The 26,920-nt window shown below is 40.9% G+C and overlaps 1 protein-coding gene across 1 annotated transcript in view; it reads left to right on the forward strand.

Moving 5' to 3' along the window:
• LOC126438175 (protein yellow-like) overlaps window positions 1–17,399 on the forward strand; it is a 146,385-nt gene extending 128,986 nt beyond the window's left edge. The window contains exons 5-6 of the mRNA XM_050090548.1: window positions 1,003–1,246; window positions 15,311–17,399. Coding sequence (XP_049946505.1) covers window positions 1,003–1,246; window positions 15,311–15,556 — 490 coding nt within the window. The 3' untranslated portion in view covers window positions 15,557–17,399. The remainder of the gene's footprint in view (window positions 1–1,002; window positions 1,247–15,310) is intronic.
• The last annotated feature ends 9,521 nt before the right edge of the window (window positions 17,400–26,920 follow it).

Raw genomic sequence — 26,920 nt, forward strand, 5'->3', positions numbered from 1 at the left:
GGACACCTGTCCACTCACTGGGTGAATGGGCAATGCCAGATGGCCAGTCTCCACATTGATCCTTCGCCTCGAGCAACGCGAACGCGTTACCACCCGCCACTTACTCTGCAGTGAGGACGGATTCACAGCGTCGGGTAGACTAGGAGATGTGTCCGAAGCGGAACCCATGGGCGAAACAAGCGATACCTGAGGTGTCCCATGCGACGCACCAGATTCTCTGCCACACCTACAACCCTAGGCAGCAGCCTGAAAGTGACTGATTATAGCCAGAAGGGCATTCAGCTGCTCGCGAACTGTGGCCAGCTCCTCCTGCGTCCGCACACAGTATGCACACATTATACCCATCCTAGCAAGACTAACTGAAAAAGTAAACTGTAAAAGCAGACACAATCCGTGATATGAAACTTGCTAACCTGGTGGATGTGGGTGACTGAACTGTCAACCTCCCACATATGAGTCCAACGCCTTAGCACTGTACAACTTCGCTCAGTATATATACAAGCCATCCATGGAGCATGATCTCCACTTCTAAGAACCTTCAAGTGAATCGTCGACACAGGTTTTCACGTGAAGAGTGACCTGGAACTCCATAGTAGTCGACCTACTCTTTACACGAAGAACAAGTGTCAAATCTCCTTCAATGCACATGCTCTATAGCTCGTGGTCTAGTTTCTAGCGGTTCTACCTCTAGATCACTGGGTCCCGGGCTCGATTACCGGCCGGGTTGGAGATTTTCTCGTCCCGGGGACTGGGCGTTTGCGTTGTCCCCATCATTTCGTCATCATCCTCATCATTAGTGACAGTGGCTAGATTGGACTGTGAAACAAATTGGACTGTGAATAAATTGGGGCTTTGTACGGACGCTGATGACCACGCAGTTGAGCGCCCCACAAACCAAACATCATGATCAATGCACAAATTTTCTCCGTTTAAAGAACTTGGCCATTACTGTACTGTCCATTTTGCGAATTTCCACATCTTGAGGCACACCGTTTGTTTTAGCAGCACTGCCGCTGGCACCACCTCGTGGTTCCGGTCGTTCCAGCCGGTGGGCAGCCGCGGGGACCGCGGCCAGTCCACAGGCAGCTTCCTGGACGAGCGAACAGGCGTGCTCTTCATGATGGAGGTGCTCAACCACCGCGTCACCTGCTGGAACTCACGCTCCGGGCTCCCCATGGACGCAGAAACCATAGGTGTCGTCGCCGAGGACGACGGTACCTCATTCATCTATCCCAGTGACGTTAAGGTACTCCTACAATTACGCTTGAATTTATCCTCCAGAAATCACTCTAAAGTACAGTTACGCATAAGCTCACAACAAAATATGTCACCTCCTCAAAAGCGCCCACTGCTCACATTCGATCGCTGTCTAAGGCTTTGCAGTTATTTGGGCAGGGGCTAATGATGTTTGCCAACATTACAAAATACAAATGTGATTATTGTTGGAGTACCACATAGTCATGACTTGGCTAAATGGTCGAGTAAATCAAGAAATCCACTCCACAAACAGAAAACTAGAAAAGTTGTGAAAGACTCCCACAATGCAAGCTTTATTATTACATCTAACAAAAAAGAGCTATATACAGCACATTGACTACGGGTGAATGCAACTGGCAAAGAACTAAAGGCCACTGGGGTTCATGAGTCATTGAAATCGAACAGGAAAGTTTACAAAATATCTGTGGAACTGAAGCAGATAAAAGTCAGTCAAACCAGTGACAGGCACAACTCCCATAAGAAGAACGTCAGAATCTTTAAAAGCAAATAGTATATCTGTGATTTATACAATTACTCAATAAAAAACCATACTCAAGGGATCAACGCAATACTTAAAAGAAGTACCGAATGAAAATAATCCAGCAGCAGTTATGACAGAAGAACACATCTTATAAGGAGACAGAACAAGTTGTAGAAAGAAGAACAAGAACACAAGTTCAGGCAGTGGGAATACCAACTGACTGTATATGGCAGTCAACTTGCAAAAACAAACCACGACCAAAGGGCCAGGGTTGTTGGTGGGATCAGAGGTTGTTTCACAAGAGAAAGTGCTTAGCAAAGGGATTCAACAAATAGAAGAACAGGTATGTGAAATCATAACACGTATAGGCACAATACTGTAGGATTAAAGACATTAACTGAGCCTAACACTTCAAATATAGAGACAAATAGCTCTGAGAGGAAAGCAGATAGACACAGACAACTCAGTTTTCTACAAATTAACATATGTTGCATTAGAAATAATGTTTTTACAATTACAGCGTTTGTCTAACATTCAACATGTCGATATTATCTGTGTATCAGAACACTGGTTAACCCAAATTCAAGTAAACATATTTCTTCCCAAGGGTATGTTGTGGTGCAAACATAGTGTGTAGAAGACAGAGAAAAAATGATGAGGCTGGAATTTTTTTCAAATAAGGAGTAAAATTTTCCAAAATTCATTTATCTACAGCCCGCATCTCGTGGTCGTGCGGTAGCGTTCTCGCTTCCCACGCCCGGGTTCCCGGGTTCGATTCCCGGCGGGGTCAGGGATTTTCTCTGCCTCGTGATGGCTGGGTGTTGTGTGCTGTCCTTAGGTTAGTTAGGTTTAAGTAGTTCTAAGTTCTAGGGGACTGATGACCATAGATGTTAAGTCCCATAGTGCTCAGAGCCATTTTTTTTTCATTTATCTACATATTGCTCATAATGGTTGCAAACAGAACACAGCATGTGGTTCTCAATGGAGAGACGTCTACAGACGTTAAAGTAACCTCTGACGTGCCACAGGGGAGTGGTATGGGACCATTGCTTTTCACAATATATATAAATGACTTAGTAGATAGTGTCGGAAGTTCCATGCACCTTTTCGCGGATGATGCTGTAGTACACAGAGAAGTTGCAGCGTTAGAAAATTGCAACGAAATGCAGGAAGATCTGCAGCGGATAGGCACTTGGTGCAGGGAGTGGCAACTGACCCTTAACATAGAGAAATGTAATGTATTGCGAATACATAGAAATAAGTATCCTTTATTGTATGATTATATGATAGCGGAACACACACTGGTAGCAGTTACTTCTGTAAAATATCTGGGAGATGCATACGGATCGATTTGAAGTGGAATGATCATATAAAATTAACTGTTGGTAATTCATTGGGTGAGTCCTTAGAAAATGTAGTCCATCAACAAAGGAGGTGGCTTACAAAACACTCGTTCGACCTATACTTGAGTATTGCTCATCAGTGTGGGATCCGTACCAAGTCGGGTTGACAGAGGAGATAGAGAAGATCCAAAGAAGAGCGGCGCGTTTCGTCACAGGGTTATTTGGTAAGCGTGATAGCGTTACGGAGATGTTTAGCAAATTCAAGTGGCAGACTCTGCAAGAGAGGCGCTCCACATCGCGGTGTAGCTTGCTGTCCAGGTATCGAGAGGGTGCATTTCTGGATGAGGTATCGCATATATTGATTCCCCCTACTTATACCTCCCCAGGAGATCACGAATGCAAAATTAGAGAGATTCGAGCGCGCACGGAGGCTTTCCGGCAGTCGTTCTTCCCGCGAACCATACACGACTGGTACAGGAAAGGGAGGTAATGACTGTGGCACGTAAAGTGCCCTCCGCCACACACCGTTGGGTGGCTTGCGGAGTATAAATGTTGATGTAGAATGGGATCGGGAGTTTAGTTGTGTAAAACAGAAGAATGAAAATGTAGTTAGTGTGTATAGGTCTGTAGATGGACATGCAACTTTTGTATTGAAAAATGTGTGTCAATAGTTATAAAAAGTCTTGGTGATTAAGTCGAGAATAGTTATCTGTAGTGATTTTAACGTAGAAATGGTTAAACACAGGGGTACAAGTCACAAGGATACTTCTGAATATGCTAAGATCATTGGACCAATGTTGAGTAAATAACTGTGCTATATGTAAGAATGCCTGCATAAACGATATTATGGTGAATTTACACAGGGAAGACACTACAGTCAGACTTGCAGGAGGAGGTCTGGCAGATGACGAGCCTTTACTCCTCACACTCTGTAAGAGACAACCAATTAAAATCTAAGAACCTAAAGTGCTACTCATAAGAGGGCAAAAGGAAGAGTACATGAGAGTTTATGTTGACAGACAGCAAATTGGGACTTTTTATATAACTGTCAACTGAGGGAAGGGGAGCTGAAATGGCTTTTGATAACTTTGTTGAAGAAATATACAGATTTATGGTATTCTTCTTCACCAGTAACAAATGTTAGATATCCAAGTGCACCGAAAAGTAACAGGCTGCTGGTTTTATGAAGATCTCGAGGAAATCAGAGAAAACACGCTCATGCTGTACCCAAAGGACACAGCAGAGAGAAAACATTACGGTTCCTATACGAAAAGCAAAAAATTCTACAAAGCTAAGCTCCTTACTACAAAAAACTGGCAGGAGAAAACTAAATTGAAAGGGCTCCCAGTAAATGAATATTAAAGAATTCTTTGAGATGCCTGAGGAGGATATTAGCATTTGTAGTTTGTTGTATTATTATGTGCTCTGGTTATGTCTTGTATAATTATGTCCTCTGTACTCTATCCAGTTATTATGCACATGGTTTATACCATACTATACATACTGTAACTTATTGAGACTAGCTCTTAGAAATTTGCCTGTAATGCTCTTTGTTAATGATACTAGGCGATCATCAGAACCTCAACTGCTAAAGATGTCAGGCCCTTGAGGTGTTGTGCGTGTTCCAGTCGGTTGTATGGAATTAGTACGTGAGATGGGTTAATATAAAGAAGCGATGGAATAGAAGCAAGGATTTATGATGTTTGGAGAACCCTATGACCACACCGCTAATAACATTTTCAGATTTGTTGGTGCACTGGCACGGAAGGTCCAAAGTATCTGCAAGGAATAGTGTACAACTCACTGCCACGTGACGTGGAGTAAGACCAATGGCTGTAAAAAGCTCGTAATCTAAAGGTACTGGAAATTAGTGTCACTCCTTCTCATTGTCAATCTGTGCAAAACCAACCATGTGTTGCTGCTATCAGTGATTGGAAATCCATCTCCACCAGTCTTCGAGCTAACTTTGCGAAGAGAACTGCTTGCATTGGACATCTAAAGTCGAATAACTTGCAGTAGCCAATTGGTCACATCTGTACGTTTTCATTGGGCTAAACAATACAGAACCTGGACAGTAGCTTTCTGGAGGCGTGTAGCGTGGTCCGACGAATTTGTTGCCTCTATCCAAATAACAAACTGCACAGATGGCCCAATGAAGCGTTTAATCTACAGCCTGCTGGGGGGCATGGTTCACTTTGGAGGTATTTCTATGATGCTTTCCAGAGTGGGGAGAGGGGCGGTCAGAGGAGTTCGTACCATGACTTTTGCCCATTTATTCTGGCTGTAGTGAACACGAACCACAATGTTTATTTAAATATACTCGGTGACCAAGTGTTGTTTCTTGTTCTACATCTCCCTGACGAGACTCTGTGGACACTTCCAAGATGACAACAGCCTTGTTCACAGACTGCACATAAACTTTTGTGGTTTGGCAAACACTTAAGTCATTATCTGCACCTCGAGTAGCCCACTAAATCATCCGATCTTACTCCCGCAGAGAAATCGTGATTTGATTCAGTGGGTGAAATATACAAGGAGCGTTCAGTAACTAGTGCAACACATTTTTTCTGAAATCAGGTTGGTTTTATCCAGGCTTCCAATACGCATTATTACCCACTCTTTTCGCTAGAAAACCCTATTTTTCAACATAGCCTCCGTTCAGTGTGATGGCCTTAAGCCACCTTACTGGGACGGGCCATATGCCCACGTGGTACCATCCTACTGTTCAATGCTTCATCAATAATCTCCCCATCACCCACGTACTGCTGCCCGTGGAGTGCATCCTTTAGTGGTCCATACAGATGGAAGTTGGAAGGTGCCAGTATTGGGCTGTTGGGTGGGTGAGGTATAACGTTCCAATGAAGTTTTGTGAGCTCCTCTCGGGTGCGCAAACTTCTGTGAGACTTCGCGTTGTCATGGAGAATGAGAGCCTCATTTGCATTTTTGTGGCGACGAACATGCTGAAGTCGTTCCTTCCATTTCCTGAGGCTAGCACGATACATTACAGGGTTGATCGTTGCACCATAAAGGATGGTATCAAACAGCATAACCCCTCAAGAGCCCCAGAGCACGGTCGCCATGGCTTCACCGGCTGAGGGTATAGCTTCGAATTTTTTCTTCGAAGGAGAGGTGACGTGACACCACTTCATGGATTCCAATTTTGTTTCCGGTTTGAAGTGATGAACCCATGTTTCATCATCTGTGATGTTCGACAAAAAGCAATCACCATCATCCTCGTAATTGTTCAATCAATTTTGCGCAGATGGTCCTTCGATGCTCTTTATGGTTTTCCGTTAGGCGGCGAGAAACCCAGCAGGCGTACAGCTCTCAGTACCACAACTGGAAAATGAGTGCGTCAGAAGCGCAAACAGAGACGTCCAGTTAAGAAACTAGGTGTTTGATTATGATCCGTCGAGCACTTCACGTGAGACTGTCCGGACGTTCCAAAATTGGAGGAGTCACAGCCGGCACGCAGGAGATCTGGCAGGTTTACGCGACCTTGTTGCGATGATGACACACACCTTGCCCAATGGCTCATCATGCTATTGATCACTGCCAGGTCTCCGTAGACCTCCTGAAAGCGTCTATGAATATCTGCGATGCTCTGGTTTTAATCCAAAAGAAACTCTATGACAGCTATCTGCTATCTGCGAAAAAATGTGTTGCATAACTTATTGAACGGCCCTCGTAACGATCGACATTCACGCAGTTTGGTACCTCTACGGGATATAAACGTCAGTGCTTAGCTTCAGCTGGATATGGCATGCTGAGAAAACTTGCGGTCCTTCTTACTTGCCGAATTTAGACCTTTATCAAGGCCAGAGATGGTGTTACACAGTAATAGAGGTACGTCACCTGAGGATGACTAATTTTTTGTGTGTTGTACTTACTACGACCCGTTCTTTTCCTTGCAGTTAAAAACATTTTAAACTTTTTCCTTCGTTGAGAGGGCGGGCTGTTTCAGATTTAGATCGTAATTAAGCTCAGTTCATTTCATCCAAAACCCAGAGGGCACGGAGTGGAACAAAGGGTTTTCCAGTTCATAGCATTTGGGAGAGGATTTCCAGTTCTAGAATTTGCTTGCACCAAATAACGTTCCCGAACATTTTCATGGGAACCGGGAGACTGGAACTCTTTTTAATTTGTTTCTAAGAAAATATGTCACAGATAAAATTATGAATGCTTAGTGTATATCTCTTAAAGCATGTAAAGGGGTAAAGTCAGTAACGTGTTCGACAAGTACAGTGGTGGATTTGTGCCTGATTCATGGACGGAGCTTGAATACGTTTGTGTGAATTTCAATTAGCATAATTTTACGTTCAATGTTATCATGTGACGAGTGTGTAGGAATGTTTCTAGATATCACTCCGAGAAAATTAATATTTTTAACAACATTTTGGATATATTAGCTTTCATTATTGAAATTTCTTCCGTGTTTTTGTGACGTACTTACATGAGCTAAATAAACGTCTGAGCACTCGTTTTGCCCTAAATAATACAGATTTAATGTTTAGAGAGTGTCGATATCATAAGACACATAGCAAGAGATTATGAATGAAAACACACATAACGCTGATGTAATATTCTACAATATTTACTACTTATTTAACAAACCGGTTTTCGACTGTTACCCCTTCATCAAGTACAAAGATAAATATGTGGTGCAGTGAACTTTTTGTAAGACCAAAGATTTTAAACAAGTGCATCAACAGAGTACGAGACAACTGTTAATGTTAGATCTAGGAGTAAAACGAGAGGAATTATTTCATTGCAAATGCGACGTAAGATTATTCGACTGAGATAAAATACGTGACACTTCAACTAATGAACTACATAACAAATAACAATTGGTATTATGAGAAAATAAATTGAACATTAATCTTTGGTGACTTGTTTCAAGGATGTGGCTGAACAAAATAATCTTTTCTTTACGAAGCCCTAAATTAAAAGCAGATAATATATACTAGTGAGCTGAACCACGTAAGCGAAGCCGCTGCGATTATACAGTGACTTTTTTAAAGGATAAGAGAAATTATAGTGCTGAGGCAAAGGAAACAATGGGGCACGTGATTAAGGGAGTAATTTACAACATGGCCTGGATGGGATTATGAGTAATATCTGCAGTTGGGCGGTGAGTAAGGGAACTATGTATAGTCATTCATTACTGACAATGAAGCAGATGGACATATGATTATTAATTTCCATTATATCAAGGTAGTTCATCTTCCTTTCTTTATGAATGTGGTGTATACTTCATTCTGCACCTTCTAACTACGGCCTCGTTTATGCAGGTGGTCTGCAAAAATAAAGTCTCCTTTTCTAAGTTTCCAACTTCTATGGTGTTCTTTCAAGAGGGTGCTTATTGCCCTGCCCGACTGGCCTGTACAGAATTTGACACAATTACAAGTGATTTTGTATATTCCACTCTTTTCCAAGGATAGAGCGCTGTCTTCATCATTGAGTAAAAAGTGTAGAGCACTTTTGTTCATATAAAATAATGTTTTAAATTTCCTGAATTTAAGCTTTCTTGCTAGATTCAGTGAGACTTTTCCTAAACATGGAATTGTGCACCATTCATTGCAACTATGAGGTGGTGGGTCGAGAACATGGCAAAGAAGAGAGTGTACCTGTTGTTACTGCTTTTTGTGCATTATGGACTCCACTAAGGTAGGAGGGTAGGCATTTGTCTGGCTGAATTTAATTCCACTTGGAAGTTGTCTTTGATTATGGGGGGTTGATGTTAGGCGATGTATATTGAGGGAAAGACAGTATGTTTATGGATCACTATGTGTTGAGAATTGAAGGCATTACACTGTCTGTGGTGTCAGGTTTCGTATAAATCTTGAAAGTATGAATATGATCACCTATGTCTATGGTTAGTTTTAAATGATTTATGCATTTATCTCAAAAATCCATTGCGAATTTTTTGCTGTGGTGTTTAGCATTTAGCTACTTGAGGAATTTTTGAAGTTGTCTGGTATGTCCATAAGCACAAAACATCAACATACCTAAACCAGTATACAACCTTGGAAGAGAGTAACTCATTTAGACAAAGATGGGGAAGCAAATCGACCGCATCCTTGTAAAAAAAAAGAAAAAATCTATCCCGAAATTCATCTGAACGATTCTAAGAAATCATGTGAAACTTACACGTCTGGTCTACCACAATAGGTTATTCATTTTGCGACTCCAGGTACTCCCATCGACTTCAAAAATATTCAATCAAGACATTTAGAAGCTTTGTAAGTTATCTTTTTCGCAGACAAATTGTACTTTCTCAGTATCTTAATAATAGTCTGAAATGTGCCAATTCCATTACCTGTGGATATATGTGGTCCTTCCATTTCATATGCTCAAGACTAGGTAATCCTCACTGACTGCTCAATTCCATTCACAAAGTCCATGGAACCGAGCCAGAAGCAGAAATGTTGTGCAGCTATGTCACGCCAGCACAGATAACTTCCTTAGATTTATGATCATCATGGACCTCTGCCGAATGTATCACTATGATTCCGAGACAGGAGAAATGCCAGCCGTGGAAATATGTGGATTCATCACCACCTAAAATGGCAAAGATCTAACCATCATCGGAGAAGTTGATGCTGAGTGTTCTTTGGAACTGTCATGCTTTGGTGCTAACAGATTATGCTTGTGAGAGGCTTTCAGTACAGGAGCATATCACTGAAATCTCCTGACGAGATTCCGGAAGACTGCCAAGACGAAGCATCGCAGGAAGCTGTCCAAGTGGGTCTTTCCGCTCCACAATAGTGCCTCAGCTAGTTCTCCGTAGTACACAGTCACGAACGTTGCTTCCCTTAGTTATCAAATTTCGTCTCACCCCAGCATTCTCCAGATAAATCACACGGTGATTGCTTCCTTTTTCCTTGAAGTTTCAGGATTCCAGCCGTATGACATCGACGATATTTCGGCTGACAACCATTCAGCCATCTTCAGGGGAGTATTTGGCACTGGTGACCGCTAGATCACGTCACTGACTTCGTACCAATATTGATCCATCTATGACGCGCAGGAGCAGGCGAAATAGTGACACTACATGTGAGCTCTCTGTCGGAATGCAGGTTTGCACAGCTAAAATGCAGATGTCAACTAAATAAAATTAGCTGCCGCTAGACGTGTCACTAGTCATAAAATGTTTCCTTCATGCAGACATTAAAGAAATCACCGGCTCCCAAGACTTATCCAGTTGAAAGCCGACACCATTATTAAGAAGATATTCCGCCTACCTTATTTACACCGATTCCTTAATAACTGAATTCCAAAAGAACCTAGTCGAGGCCAAACTTTCCGCGACAGAATAATCCATGGAATATTCTGTGGAGATACAATGCTCGGGAATGGCTGACTTACTGGGCTGCGAAAGGCGAGTGTGGCGATGATGTTGAACACACCTCTGACGCATGTGCTCTATGTCTGACCAAAGTAGATTTTGTCGCATTGGCGACGTATTCCATAGATTCCAGCCCTCCGCAATCCCAGATTGTCCTTTGCCGATCCGAGAAAAATCTTTTTAGGTGGTCAGAAGATTTCTTGTGCTTTCCTCGGTTCGGTTCGGCGAAGGACGATCTGTGATTCCGGATGGCTGGAATGTACAGAATACCTCGCCAGTGTAGCAAATCCTACATTTGTCAGCCAACGAGCACAGTGTGTGAAAGGTGCGTTGAACATGATCGCCACGGTCACATCTCTGCTACTAGTGTAGTAGTTCTAGAAGAGACGAACTCAATGACATTTCACTTGTCAAACTCCGATTACTAGTTTCGAAATAAGTACAGTTTTATACACAGGATTTATGTTTTGTACATGAAAACAGTTGCTATCTAATTGGAAGATCATGTTGGGTTACGGAACTTTTGCTTCAGGCAGGTGGGGCGTTCCAGACTAGCGGAGCTGCGACAGTTTACTTACAACGTGGAACAGTGGGAAAAGGTTTAATTTCAAACTGACGCTTGTCTGTATGTAGTTGGACAAACACACCAGCCAATATCAGGAATGGCCTGCACGGACACCAGTACATTTCTTTTTGGGGGCATATCTACCCTGAAGAGCCCAAGAAACTGGCACACCTGCCTAATATCTTGTAGGGCACCCGTGAGCGCGCAGAGTGCCGCAACACGACGTGGCATGGACTCGACTAATGTCTGCAGTAGTGCTGGAGGGAATTGACACCATGAATCCTGCAGGGCTGTCCATATATCCGTAAGAGCACGAGGGGATGGAGACATCTTCTGAACAGCATGTTGCAAGACATCCTAGATATTCTCAATAATATTCATGTCTTGGGAGTTTGGTGGCCAGTTAAAATTTTTGAAGTAAGAATCGTGCTCCTGGAGCCACTCTGCAGCAATTCTGGACTGTGGGGTGTTGCATTGTCCTGTTAAATTGCCCAAGTCCGCCGGAATGCGCAATTGACTTGAATGGATGCAGGTGATCAGACATGATGCTTGCATACGTGTCACCTATCAGAGTCGTTTCTAGACGTATCAGGGATCCTTTATACTCCAATTGCAAACGTCCCACACCTTTACACACCATTACAGAGCCTCCAAAACTTGTTCAAATGACTCTGAGCACTATGGGACTTAACTTCTGAGGTCATCGGTCCCCTAGGACATAGAACTAACCTAAGGACATCACGAACATCCATGCCCGAGGCAGGATTCGAACCTGCGACCATAGCGACAGAGCCTCCACCTTGAATGGTTCGCATGCTGACACTTGTTGATGGCCCAGCATTGAAATCTGCAGCAATTTGCGGAAGGATCGCTCTTCTGTCACCTTGAACGATTCTCTTCAGTTGTCATTGGTACCATTGTTGCAGGATCTTTTTCCAGGCCCAGTGATGTCGGAGATTTGATGTTTTATCGGATTCCTGATATTCACGGTACACTCGTGAATTGGTCGTATGGGGAAATCTCCACTTTATCGCTACCTCGGAGATTCTGTGTCCCATCGCTCAAGCGCCGACTATAACATCACGTTCGTACGGACTTAAATCTTGATAACATGCCATTGTAGCAGCAGTAACCGATCTGACAACTGCTTCAGACACTTGTTGTCTTATATAGGCGCTTCCGACCACAGCGCCGTATTCTGCCTGTTTACATATATCTGTATTTGAATGTGCATGCCTATATCAGTTTCTTTGGCGCTTCGTTGTTAATACTTCTGTTTATGTCACCCAGCCAACCAACCCATGTGACTTCAAACTTTGCATCGAGCACACTCATCGTTCCGTTATACCAGCAACTTTATGTACAGAATACACCCAAAACTTTCAACATTTCTAGATTCCCGACTAAAATTGACAGAACTGATTTGTGCACAGTTGCTTTATAAATGTCAGCTACTCGATAGAAAAAATAACGTTCTATTTCAAAAACTATAGCTTGTTGCTGTAATTCTCTGGAAATTGATACATATGGTAAAAGTGGATGTGTGTGATTTAGTAAAAGTGGATGTGTGTGATTTAGTAAAAGTGGATGTTTGTGTGTATGTGTGTGTGTGTGTGTGTGCGTGTGTGTGTGTGTGTGTGTGTGTGTGTGTGTGTGTGTGTTTGGGTACGTACCTTTCCCATGTCCTCCTAATCCAGTGGACTGATTGCAACCAAACTTGGTACAAATATTCATAGACGTACGCATGTACTTTACTGTCATGCAACAATCGCTGAGGCTGTAAGAACCATCCAACTATCAAAGGCGTGGGGGTGGGGAGGAAAAAGAATCGTAGCTCACGGCGCCTGAATTCACAGACTTTATTCACCCAGTACTTGTGAGTGAGAGGACTTAGCAACTTCCTACAAACTTTACACACAATTTCAAATCTTTGCGAACTTTTTAATCGCTGATAACTCCCACAAAATGATGAAAAAAAAAGCTTATCGCTCTCTATTTTTCCTCTGTTAGTGCATGAAGTTATAATTTCAGTAAAAAAACTGCCTATCATGCATGGCGTTTAAATTTATTACTTCTTTCTTACCCACTCTACTCGCAACGAATTTCGTAGACAGTATCGACATCTGTCGCTGAATGTACCTACAAAATTATATCCGTGTACGACATACGAGGGCTATTCGGAAAGTGAGGAACGATTGGTCGCGAAATAGAAACCACTGCGAAAATCTGACGAGGCTTTTCACAGACGTTTTGAGCAGTGTCTCTAGTATGTCCGTCGATCGCATCAAGACGCTCTTTTCAGTTGTGAGCGCACTGTGAGCGAGTAAAGGTGCCTAGAACTACAATGTCTCCCGCCAAGTAGGAGGGCCCGCTGAGAGGCTTCGCCTTAATGAATGCAGCCCACCTAACACAACTGCCACGCACTTCCTTCATCATGGCAATTCTCAACCGCACTCTACATGGGTAGTGATGACGCTCCTGCAGCCTTTTCGATGGGAAGTGTTCGATCACCCACAACACAGCCCTAATTGGATCTTCCTGAGTATCATCTCTGTTCACATGAAACGCTGGCTACGAAGACAACACTTTGGCGCAGTCTACTCGCTATAGAACAAAGTAGAGAATTATCGGAAAGCACAGGCGGCTACCTTCTACGACAATGGTGTTGGTAATTTTGTATAAATTGGGACGGCGGCCATGTAGAGAAGTACCTGGAAGGTGTGGCTAAATGTGCAAAGGAAACAGTTTTGATTTTCACTGTGGTTTCCATTTCGCGACTGATCGTTCCTTACTTTCCGAACAACCCTCGTATATTTCAGGAAATGTGATGCCATAAACATTAAGCACATGGCTAGACGCTGCGTGGAACGGGCGTGGACGCACAACTATAAATAAATACCTGGACAACGACGAGTTTCTCTGCTAGTAACTAAATAAACTACGTTCATAACGCTCCAGGAAGAGTAAATATTCATTTTACTTATTATTTTGTAAGTTACAGAGAAAGATACCATACCTCAAACACTCCGTTCTTTGTGAAATACATGGTGTCGGAAAAGTCTTTCCCTGATTACATAAATTGATAACTCAGGCTAGAAGTAAGATACAAATATGAAACTGGTGTCTAATTGTTTACAAACCATCAAAGTTCTTTTCACACATCAGTAAACTTCCACCTGAACACCCTTGCTAGCACGTAGCACATATACGTGATATTCAATTTCCATCCACACATTAGCCAACATCACTGGAGGGATCGATTCAACGACTGTGGTTATCCGTTGCCTCAGGGTTTCAAGATCTGGTACACGTGTTCAGTAGACCAAGTCCTTGACAAAACCCCATAAAAAGAAGTCTAATGGGGTTATGTCAGGAGAGCTTGGAGACCAAACCGTTGGCCCATCACGACCAATCCATCGCCCAGTAAAGGCCATATCGAGATAGGCATGGACGTCCAAACCCCAATGAGGCGGTGCACCGTCTTTCTGAAACAAGACATCGGGTTGATACCTAAGCAGCTGAGGGACAGCATACAGTTGAAACATGTCCAGATACACTGCAGATGTGATGGTAGCCTCAGCGAAGAAGAATGGCCCGATAATTCGCTCGTGCAATAGCACGCACCAAACATTGGACTGCCTCTGGTGCACTCCATGACCTCGCTAGGGGGTTGTGAACCCCAAATGCGCACATTATGGCGATTCACTACTCCACTGAAAAAAATGGTCGCTTCGTAGGAAAAGGCAATTCATCTGAGATAACCATCATCGTCCTCAATACGTGATAGCATTTCGACTGCAAAGTCATATCGACGTGTACTGTCATTGGGCAACAAAGCCTAAACGATTTGCACTTTGTATGCAAGAAACAATACACGTTTGTGTAAAATGTCATGGAGAGACCTTTTTGGCATCTGATATTCACGTGAGGCCCTGCACACCGATTTCTTCGGATTTCGCAGAAAAGACTGCCTTACAGCTTCCACCGTGTCTGCTGAGGTTCTCGGTCGACCAGTCCCCAGAAGGTCAGCAACCGATCCTGTAATCTTGAACTTCTCATTCAAGGCTTTAATGCTCTTGACATCAGGTGGATTCCTTCCAAATGTTGTCTGGAAGTGCTTCTGCAGTGTGGTTGGTGATCGTGTCTCATGGTACCACAGGACACACTGACTTCTCCTGATTGGTTAACATGGCTTCTTGGACACTGCGCCTCATCCACTACTTACGTTCTGCGAACCTAAAACAGAAAGACATTTCGGACACCCCGTAGAAATACGTTGTATAAACTACACAATGTCTTGATGTGTCTGTTGCAAGGTGGATGCTTCTCGAAACGAGCTGTGGTTCCTGACGAATGTGTACCCGGTGCTGCTGCTGGGCCGTATCAACACGACGGAGTACAACTACCACGTTTTCACTGGCGCGTTAGACGATGTGGTGCGGGACACGCCCTGCGAGCCTGCGCGTGACGCCACGGGCAGCGGACACTGGCGGCGCTACCAGGCGGAAGCCGCGTCCCCCGTGTCTCCCAGCCTCGTCATGGAGGCGGCGGGGCCGCAGTAACACCAGCTGGCGACGACGCTGCTCCAACAGGTGGTCGCCAACTGCATCCACCTGTGTCCGCCAGCATCGTCGTGGAGGCGACGCGACCCCAGTAACGACGGCAGGGGAGCTCCAACAGGTGTTCGGCAACGCTGTGTCTCCCAGACTCATCATGGAGCCTGTAGCATAGGCTCCCTCCAACTGTGCCCCAAAGAGTGGCCTGCAACACGTGGTCGGAGCCAGTGACGAAGAGTGCATACTAGAGGGTGGTTTTTATTAACATTTAAATACACACAAAGCGACGTATATGGTCCTGAGAGAACTAATTTAATTACAGGCACATGGAGTTGCAAATTTAGGGAAAAACCACAAAAGTGGACGACAAACATTGAACATGTGACTTCACCAAGTGACGTACCTCGCAGCAGCTGGTCTTATCGATCCTGCTCTCACTGGCAGGGGGCAGTGCTACACATCGCTCCGCTAGACTGCTCTGTTTTCGTAAATGTAAACCGATTCATCGTAGTCTTGTACCGCGAGCACTATCGTATCACCTAATAATGCAAGAACGAAAGCAGAGTAGACTAACGGAGTGATGAAATGCACAGCCCCTACCGATGAAGGAAGGACCGACAAGTCCAAGGGCTGCACGTGCGGCGGCATACGTCACATGGTAAATTTAAATGTCGTGTGACTAGGGCCTCCCGTCGGGTAGACCGTTTGCCGGGTGCAAGTCTCGATTTGTCGCCACTTCGGCGACTTGCACGTCGATGGGGATGAAATGATGATGATGAGGGCAACACAACATCCAGTCTCTGAGAGGCGAAAGTCTCCGACCCAGCCGGGAATGGATCTCTGGCCCTTATGATTCAAATTCTGTTGCGTTAACCACTCAGCTACCGGGGTGGACTACGTCACCTGGTGATATCTCTTGTTCAACACTTGTCATCAACTTTTGGGGTGTTTCCTGACGTTTGTGGCCCCATGTGTCTTAGCGTCATCTATATCACTGCTGTGGTTTTTAAGCGTTAATAACAATCACACTGCGTATAAACACATTGGACTGGACTATCAGTCAGACACAATGACAAGCATGTAATGCTACAAACACACGGCAGACAAGCGTGTGAACGACTGATCAAGCCTCCTTACAGTGACTTAAATCTGGTGTTTAGCCTGATCAGAGTTTAAAAGGTTAAATCGATCCTTCTCTTTCTGCTGGACAGAACAATATTCATAAATTAAGAGAAAAAAATTTTGGTTCTTCTACAGTATTAGTCTGTGGTGGCCTCCTAAGCCAAAACCAATTAGCTAAATAAATAGATTCTATAGGACATCCACAGTGTTATGCTTTCCATTCATACTCTCTACAATGGTAAGTAACTGTTGAAACCATGTGTTTTTGGTTGTGCCCTTCTGATTGTAGATTGGCAGAAAGCTACTTAGCTATGAATGGCAGTGAGGAAATATAACTGTTGTGTTGACACAGGCTAGATATCAGAGACATTTTTGTGGTGATATGGATATTTGTTTGGTGATAAGGACATTTTTTGTGGTGATAAGTGTGTGAAGTGCTTACAAAATTATATAAACATATACTTATATGTATGTATGGTGAAACTCAATGCATGAAAGATAACTGCTATACATAAAATCGTTCTCATTACTAATAGAAAGTATGTATTTCTATCTATCACAGTTCACAGACTTTTTAAAAAAGTATATGTTTTATATGATGACATTGAACTATCCCTTACATTTCTTCGATGTATCGTAGTTCAGATAATGATTTTACCGCTTAAAAACAGTTCGTTTTTGTAAACGTTGCACTTCTGCAAAATAAAATGTTGTTGTTGTTCTAGTCTTCAGTCCGAAGGCTGGTTTACTGCAGCTCTCTATGCTAGTCTTTGCTGTGCAATCCTCTCCGCCTCTGCATAATTACTGCAGCCAACATATGTTTTAAGCTGTTTACTGTTGGATTAGATTAGATTGTGTTCAGTTTGCGTTTAACAGACCCACATATAAGATGATTCTCGTGGGTGCGGAATATGTCAAAAAAGAATAACATAGAAAACATAAAATATTTGAATTAATACTCAAGACCCTGATCATTTTTCAGGAGAATGTCGAAATAGGTGAATATACTACAGTAAACTGGGACTGCTAATATTTACAGAATTAGTACACTCTCAGAGTGAAACATAGTTATGCACTTTTAATAAATTCATCATAAACAAAATACCTAACCTTGACTGTTGTCCAACTGACATCAAAACTGAAATCTAACAGACATTTTTACTTAAACTGGTCTAACAGTCACAGTTAAGATATTCATCTATAAAATAGAAGGAGTTGCCTATGAAAAAGTCTTTCAAACTTTGTTTAAACTGTGCTTGATCTGAAACCAAGCTTTTAATGGTTGCTGGCAATTTATTGAAAATGTGTGTACCTGAATTCTGGACCCCTTTTTCGACTAAGGTAAGTTCTTTTAGGTCTTTATATAGATTGTTCTTATCCTAATATTGATTCTGTGATTGGTTAATTGGTTGGAAATAGAGATATGTCACTTGCAACAAATTTTATTATAGAATAAGTATATTGAGAAGCAGTGGTTAGAACCCAAAGTTTCTTGAACAAGTTTCTACATGATGTTCCTGAATTTGCACCACAAATTATATATTATATATATATTATATACTTTTGCACGCTGAAAAGTTTTTCTCGGTTTAATGAGTTTTCCCATATCCCAAATGACATAATAGAATGAAAGTAAGCAAAGTACGCAAGTTTTTTATTTATATCTCCTACATGTGGCATCACTCTCACTGCAAATACAGACTTCTTTAGGCATTTCAGCTATTCTGTGGTATGCCCTTCCCACCTGAATTTATTATCAGGTGGTAATCCCAGAAATGTAGCACTTTCAACCCTTTCGATCTGCATGTCTTCACATGTTATACAAATGCTGGAAGAAAATCTATTACAGGTTCTGAACTGCATGTAATGGGTCATTTCATAAAAGATTTTGCTGTTGATAACGCAACATTAAATCGATTCTTTACATTTCATTTTGTATTACCATTTATTAAGTTTAATGACAGTGAATTAACTTTAAGCCAATTAGTAATGTCAGTGAAAATTTTGTTAGCAGCCATTTCTAAATCTGTACTTGACTTGCTACGTATACTGATATTTGCACCATCTGCAAACAAAACGAACCTGGCACCTGGCAATGTAAAAGACGAGAGGTCATTAATGTACACATGAAAAAACAATGGGTCCAAGATGGAAGCTTGAGAAACACCACATGTAATTAATTTCAGATCAGATGAAGACTGCGCAACGACAGCCTTTTTCCTGTTACTTAAATAAGACTCAAACCATTTTGAAGCACTGCCAGTGACACCATAATATTCTAATTTACTTTGGTCAGCCAAAGGCTTTTGATAGGTCACAGAAAATGCCAGTAGCCTCTAGTTTATTATCTAATGAATTAAGTACATTTTCACTGTGTGTGTAAATAGCTTTCTCTACAACAGAACTCTTAAGAAGCCCAAACTGTGGCTTGGACAATATATTACTTGAGCTCAGATACTTTAGGAGACGCTTGAACACTAGTTTTTCAAATATTTTTCAAAAGGCTGGCAGAAGTGAAATTGGACGATAGTTTCATGGTATCTCTTTATCCCCCTTATTGTAAAGAAGCTTAGCTTCAGCATATTTTAGTCAGTGTGGAAATGTTTCTCTGATAAGTAGTTGATTACACAAATAACTTAAGCTAGACCTCAACTCACATGAGCACTCTTTGCTTAACTTCGTTCATATGATATCATACCCACTAGAAAACTTAGATTTTAAGGATTTTATGATGAATGCTACTTCTTTGGGAGACATGAGTGTCATTTCTATTTTACACAAGTTATTTTTAAATACTGATCTCAGATACTTCCTTGCACTGCACATCGAACTGATAAACGCAAGCTTTTAGCAACAGAAAAAAGTGCTTGTTTAAGAGGTTTGCAACACTACATGCACTTGTTATCAATGTTTCACTTCTTTTCAGAGCTATCTGTTCCTTTTTCTTTCTGGCCCCACACATCTCTGTCTTCACTATATCTCAGAGTTTTTATTTTATTGCCAGATGTAATTCTCTTTTTCTCTTAAAAAGCTGTTTGTTTCCTGGACTACTTGCTTCAATATTTTGCAATATTCTTTGTAATGCATTACATTGCTAACATCAAAGCTGTTCCTAAATAGTAGATACAGTCTCCTTTTTATCCCACATGATGTATTTATTCCTTACGTAATCAATGGTTTATTTTTAGAGTTCTGTTTGATTTGCATTATCTTTAGGGGAAAATAGTTTTCAAAAGTGAAAGTAAGTTTATTAATAATGTTTTGTATTTTCCATTTGAATCAGTAGTATTGTAAAGCTGTATCCAGTTCATGTCTTTGAACAATCACCTAAACTTCTCAATTTTTGACTGATTTATTACTCTCCTACACTCATTTTTAATAGGTTTTTAATCTTGACAAGTTTCAAAATTTAACACAAGATGATGTACATCATGTTCAGATACCCAATTTACATTGGTTTTGTGATATGACTTTTTTCCTAGATTTTTCTACAAAAATACTATCAATAACAGTCTCAGAGCATTTACATGTGCTAGTTGTAAAGTTCACAGTAGGAATTAAACTGAAAGACAATGTTACTGATTACAATAATTCCTCATTGACATAGCTTATCAATAAATCCACATTAAAGTCAGTAGCAACAACAATTTCCATGTTTTTTCTGTTAGATGTGGACAACAGAGCTTCTAGATTTTTTGTAAAGAGGTTAAAGTTTCCTAAAGATGCTCTGTATATATTTACTATTATAAAAGACATTATGTATTGCTACCTCTGTTGCAAAAGCTTCTAAGTGCAGCTCTGAGCAAAATTTATTAGTATGAAAATTCTTAAAATCAAAACAGTTTCTGAAAAATGTGGAAACTCCTCCTTTATCCCTATTTTCTCTACAGAAGTAAGTAGCTTACTTAAATCCTGTAACGTTTAACATATCTGTACGAGTTGTCACATGATGTTCAGAAAGGCAGATTATATAATCTAGTTTGCTCAATTCTAATTCTTCAACACAAATAAGTAACTCATTAAACTTACCCTTTAGCCCTTGGATACTCTAATGCAATAAGGACAACTGATTTTGTGCACTCATTGAATTACACTTGGATGAACCTAGTTTTTCTGTCAATTTTTCAGTATTTCTAGTTTAAAACAGCGACTGTCTCCAAGAATTGTGTACATTAAAATGTCCTATCTGGCTGTCTGTTTTATCAATGTATATCTCATTTTCAGCCTGTCTCTGAACATATTTCGTTTCTGCCCTTCCTACGCTATAAAACTGCTATTCTGTCAGTTGTAACTACTGGTACTTTACCACCTGTGGTAGTGACCCCCTCCCATCTTAAGTTATTTGGTATTAGCCCAGACAGTTTTCCCTTCCCTTTTCTGCCTAGTAAGGTCTACATCTACATCCATACTCCGCAAGCCACCTGACGATGTGTGGCGGAGGGACAACTGCTGATGGAGTTGACAGGAACCATACTGATATGAGACCGTATACCTGATCCAAGCAGCCGTTCCACCTTCAAAGTGAGTCTCCTAACAGAAGAGTTTATATGAGACCAGTCTTGGTGTCTCAGAACAGATACAAGCCCAACACCAGTATGTCTCGTTGCTAAAGCTATCTTTACCAGGTCAACCTCAATTGACTAATTAGGGTCCCTGTCTATGCTGTTGCCTGCCCCACGAACTATTACAACTCTGTCTTCCTTTGTGAAGTCTCTGCAAAGTTAACATACGTCCTCTGTCACATGACCCAGACTTGCAGTAGGTTTAAAAGAACTTGTGAACTCGTAAGCTGATCCTAGTTCATCCTACAACAGTTGGCTAACACCTCTACCATGTTAACTATCTAACAATAAACCTTTCTACTTCTTCACAACCTTTTGTGACTTCTTAGTTTTCAAACACTTTTTGAAACTTCGTTGTATCCAATATCCATGTCTTGGTCCCTCTGTACAATTTGTGACCCCCACACTTACTTCCTTTAGCAAACTGGAGATTTCTTGATGCGGCAGGGTACTTCCTATCAACCAGTCCCTTCTTTCAGTTAAGTCGTGCCATAAATAATGTAACATATCCAGATGGAACGTCAGTGGTGCTACGTTATGAAGACTGATACCTTACGTTGAAGTTGCACAGTTGATGTTTTTAATAGATAAACTGGTAGCAAATCGGACCCATCTACTTGAAATGCGATTGTAGAAGACATTTAGTAACATCAACGAAAATAGGAATAGAAATACATACGCATAAATTTACTTTAAATAAAAAGAATTTGATTTAAGATATTTTGAAAAATATTTTTCAACTTTTATATTTAACTCATGGATTATATCTTGTAAGGCAATTTCTTCCATTAATTTTGTAACTCTTAACATACGTTTTCAGTGTCATCATTAAAGTAAACTCGATTTATTTCGAAACGTCACATACTATGTGTCATTAAAGGAATTTCAGATAACATGCATTACATTTCTCCACTTTTTAACATACTACTTCAGAGACTTACTATTCTTTCTACAGCAAGTGAAAATTACTGTGCTGAATTGGAATCACTATACAGGCGCATTTTGAATTTTAGGCACACTTGATATATCCAAATTTTGTAGTGGTTTTATTATAGATGTTCCTAAAACAATCGATTTACACAGAGTCGATTCCCAGTTACTCGTATTAACTAGTTCTGGGTCAAAACATGGGGACGAGAAAACATGGGCATGAATAAAAGGCGCCTGCACCAAGACTGGCCTCTATTACATCACATCTGTGGTTCACAACCTGAAGCCAGATTCGGGTACACTGATCGTACGCGCCGTAATCTTGCAGTAAACATTTGGCATGCTGTCTCTGAAGTCTATTTTGTACGATGAAAGTATTTAGGAAGTCAGTGAAAGTAAAAAATTCGCGTTGTTAAAGTTTCGTCATCGTCTTTCACAATCAGATCACACGAACTCGCTCTATATTTTGTCTGTCGAGGTTCGCCAATACATTGGAGTTTTGTAGAGCAGTTTAATCATTCTGTGCTATTGTCATTTACACAGAAAAAGTGAAAACAATGAGGTCCTGGAGGGAAAGTATGTTTCGCATACATTATGGGGAGGGTTCTTTTCTTCTTCTTTCTGTTTGGCATACTCCAGTGACAGCTATGTGCTGAGGATGACACAGCGGCCGGTCGGTACCGCTGGGCCTTCATGGCCTGTTCAGGAGGAGTTTAGTTTTAGTTTGGCATACTAGCCAGTTTTAAATAACATAACAAACTCTATTTTTAGTCTTATTCATAATGTCTTGTGCAAAGTTAATGCATCGATGTGGTGTTGCGTCATAGGCAAGATGTTTATAAGCAGTCCTTTAATTATTTAGTCCCAATAGTCCGAGCCACAACTGGTATTTTTGGACAGGGAAGTACTACCAAAAAAAAAAGGTTCAAATGGCTTTGAGCATTATGGGACTTAACATCTGAGGTCATCAGTGCCCTAGACTTAGAACTACTTAAACCTAACTAACATAAGGATAGCATACACATCCATGCCCGAGGCAGGATTCGAACCTGCGACCGTAGCAGCAGCGCGGTTCCGGACTGAAGAGCTTAGAAGTATTACAATATAGCCCAGTGGAACACTATTTAGTATCACGAAACTTCCTGGCAGATTAAAACTGTGCCGGAAGATCGAGTCTCGGTCCGGCACACAGTTTTAATCTCTTAGGAAGTTTCATATCAGTGTACACTCTCCTGCAGAGTGAAAGTTTCATTTGTTTAGTCTCGGTTTTTTTATGCTTCTATCGACTGACTGTAATATTTGGCTCGAAATGCAGAAGTGCAAATGTGGAGTTTGTCATTTCATTGAAATTCCACGTTTCCATTTCGATGATGGATAAGGTAAGAACGTACCACGGGAAATATGCACCTATCAGAGCACAAAAAGGGTGAATATGCTCCTGCTTAAAGACTCTGACTGAAAATTGTAGTACCAGCTGTCTAATCCTACCTACTTCAAAATCTTTAAGAATTTTGCTAAACATTTTGGCATGCTTACATATTCACGCTAATTGTAACCCGCTCACATCTACTAGTCCATCGCTGGTTAAGTATCTTATGCCAAGCCACTCCCAGTTGCCCATTATCATTCACTCATGCACTCCAGCTCATTGTCATTATCTTTTTGTGTCTCTCTAGTTGTCACTGTCCCCTTTCTCACAGCCACAGTCTCCTTCGTTGTGTCCTACTACTACTGTCTCCCTCAGTGTCACTGTCTCCCCCTTGCTCTCTCTCACTGCTACTACCTCGTCCATTCCTTCCCACTGCTGCTGTCTCTTGTCACTGTCACTATCTCTCTTTTCCTTGTTGCCATTGTCAAAGACTCGGTCTCTCATTATCACTGGCACTCGTCTACTTCCACTTTCTCCTTCTCTTAGTCCTTCTCACTGGCACTGTCTCCTTCACTCTTTTGTTAGTATTGTTCTGTCACTATCAACTATGTCCCTCTCTTTCTCGCTACTGCTAATGCAATTATTTAAAAATAGTATATTTGAGTCTTCCAGAAAAATATCCTGTTTCAGTGAGCTACTACACATGTGGCTGAGAATCATACTTATCTTTTGAGAACATGGTTTTAGTATTCTGTTGGAAATACCATCAATTCCAAGAGGGCTTTTACTTTTGAATGAATATATTTTTTCCTCATTTTAGTAGAAGAGGTGGGTTTAATTTCATTTTTATCAAACTGCATAGGTATTGCCTCCTCCATACACAGCCTTCCATTTTCTAATGAACAGTTGGATCGTATTTTCTCTACAACACTTAAAAAAGGATTATAGAATACATTTTCTACTTCTGATTTCATGTTCACAAACTTTTCATTGAATCTGATGGAAAAACAGTCTTTCTGTGGTCTCAGTTGTCCTGTTTCCTTTTAACAATATTCCAAATTGCTTTAATTTGAATGTCAGATGTGGTAATATCAGACAGAATGGACATACTTCTGGACTTTTTAATAATTTTTCTTAATACATTGCAGTAGTTTTTGTAATGTTCAACTGTTTATGGATCTTTACTCCTTTCAAATATAAGGTAGATTCCCTTTTCTGTTTGCAAGATTTATATCCCTTTAATAAGACTCAGTTTTTAGATGGTTTCTTACAATTATGTTTCACTGTTTTCTTAGGGAAATTATTTTCCAATATTCTCAAGAAAGATATCATAAAATAGGTTAAATTTTATAGTAGTATCAGGTTCCCTGTACACCTCATCCCACTCTAAACGTTGCAAACTTTCCCTAAATTTGCAATTGTTAAATTGTTAATTTAATTCAGTGTTTTTGAGGACTGTTTTGCAATACTATATGGAGCTATGTCTTATACTGTAACTAGCTGTGCATCATTATCAGAAATATGGTTCTTGATATGGAGAGGGTTTTATTTGATTAAATTTATCTTGGTATATATAAACATTGCTGCTTGCCTGTAGCACCCATGTAGGAAAATCAATATCTGATCATCAAATTGAAGGACTCTTTCAGAAAATCTACATTGAAATCTCCCACAAACGAAAATTTTCTTCCCTCTGTCTGACCGATAGCCCAATAAAGAATACAAGTTTTTCAGAAACAGCTAAAAATTTCCCAATGGGGACCTATGCACAACCACAATTATAAAAGTACCGTTACTTAATTTAAGCTTGCAGGCACATGCTTCTATGTGTTGCTATACACAAATTATTTTAGTTTCTAAACTTTTCATTGAATGATAAATTTTAACATATACTGCAATTTCTCTTCTCTCCATAGTGCCTCTATTTACATGTGCTGAAAGCTTATATCCACCGACATTTACCTTTTCCATATCTGTGAGTATGGGATGTTCCAACAGGCGTAGTACGTCTTACCAAATCTAAATCTTCTAAGCAAATAAGAAGCTCATCTACTTTGTTTTTCCATCCCCTGTTATTCTGATGCAATATACCAACATTATTTTTCGCTGTACTTTTATGACAATCTTGTGATATATTAACTGCATTTTTCACTGTACTTATACGAAAATCTTATGATATTTTAACATCTCTAGTACCTGCCTCTCTGAGCTTCTCATTAAGCTTAATTTCATTCAATGTTGAACCGTCGGATATTGATGTTAGCCTAAAAAAGAGGTACTCCATGAGTTTCAGTGCCCCTTCCTCCTTAAATATTTTGCTATCATCTCGGTCAACTTACCTTTCCCTTTACTACTGAGATCCAGGCCATACCTTGTGAAGTCCCACCTACCAATAGTATCAACAGGAAACAAGCCCATACCTGACAAAGCCTGTAGCAGCTGATCTAGCTTCATATTGACCCTCCTGACAGAGCTGTTCAGTTGGAGTCAATCATACTGCATGAAAGTAGGAACCAAGCCAACATTTGTGTGGTTCATTGCAGATGCTATTTTTATCAGCTCCCACTCAATATTGTAGTCTCGATCCCTATCAGCACTGTTACCTGCTCCACTTTCTATCCCAACATGATTCTGCTTTCTCAACCCATTGTACAGTTGTCTTACATCCTCTATCAATTGGCTAAGACATGCACTGGACTTGAAAAACTTGTGATCTGTTACCTGGTACCTAATTTTTCCTGCAAGATTGGGCTCATACGTCTTCAATTGTTACTACCTAACAACAGAACCTTATGCTTAATTTCTGCTTTTTTGAAACTGTTGGTTTCCTTGTAAAAGTCTTACTTCCACTTGAGTGTTTTCCTTAGTTATCTGAGGTAGCAAGAGAAATCTGTTGTCTGTGATATTGATAAAACTGTCAGATACTGTTCTCTTTCTGTCACCCCTGTTCTTGCTATCACTTCCCACCTGTTTTCACCCTTCTCCCTCCTCAACTTCATCGGTTCCTCCCTAGCACTACGCAGCTCAGCCTTAAGAGCTCTAATTTCCCTTCCTGTTCAGCTTTTTCCTATCCCTTGAGCATATTTTGCAATACCATGGAAGAGACCTATTTGCTTTCCCTATCCCCATGCCATTACATTGCCCACATTGTAACCATCCGCCACAACAGCTGCATACAACCCAGAACCAACTTTCATATGGCGGTTCAAAAACTTCTCGCACATGGTTATTTACATTTTTTTACAAAATTTACCTAGACAATAATATTCTATCAACTACAGATCGGAAGAATCACTAAAGTTATACGGAAAATTAATGCGTGTGTTCACAATTAAAATAGTAACGTTAAAACTCAGTACTTGTACACTCGATAAATTAGGCCTGAAA

The sequence above is a fragment of the Schistocerca serialis genome, unplaced genomic scaffold (assembly GCF_023864345.2).
Source record: "Schistocerca serialis cubense isolate TAMUIC-IGC-003099 unplaced genomic scaffold, iqSchSeri2.2 HiC_scaffold_1261, whole genome shotgun sequence".
Taxonomy (NCBI): domain Eukaryota; kingdom Metazoa; phylum Arthropoda; class Insecta; order Orthoptera; family Acrididae; genus Schistocerca; species Schistocerca serialis.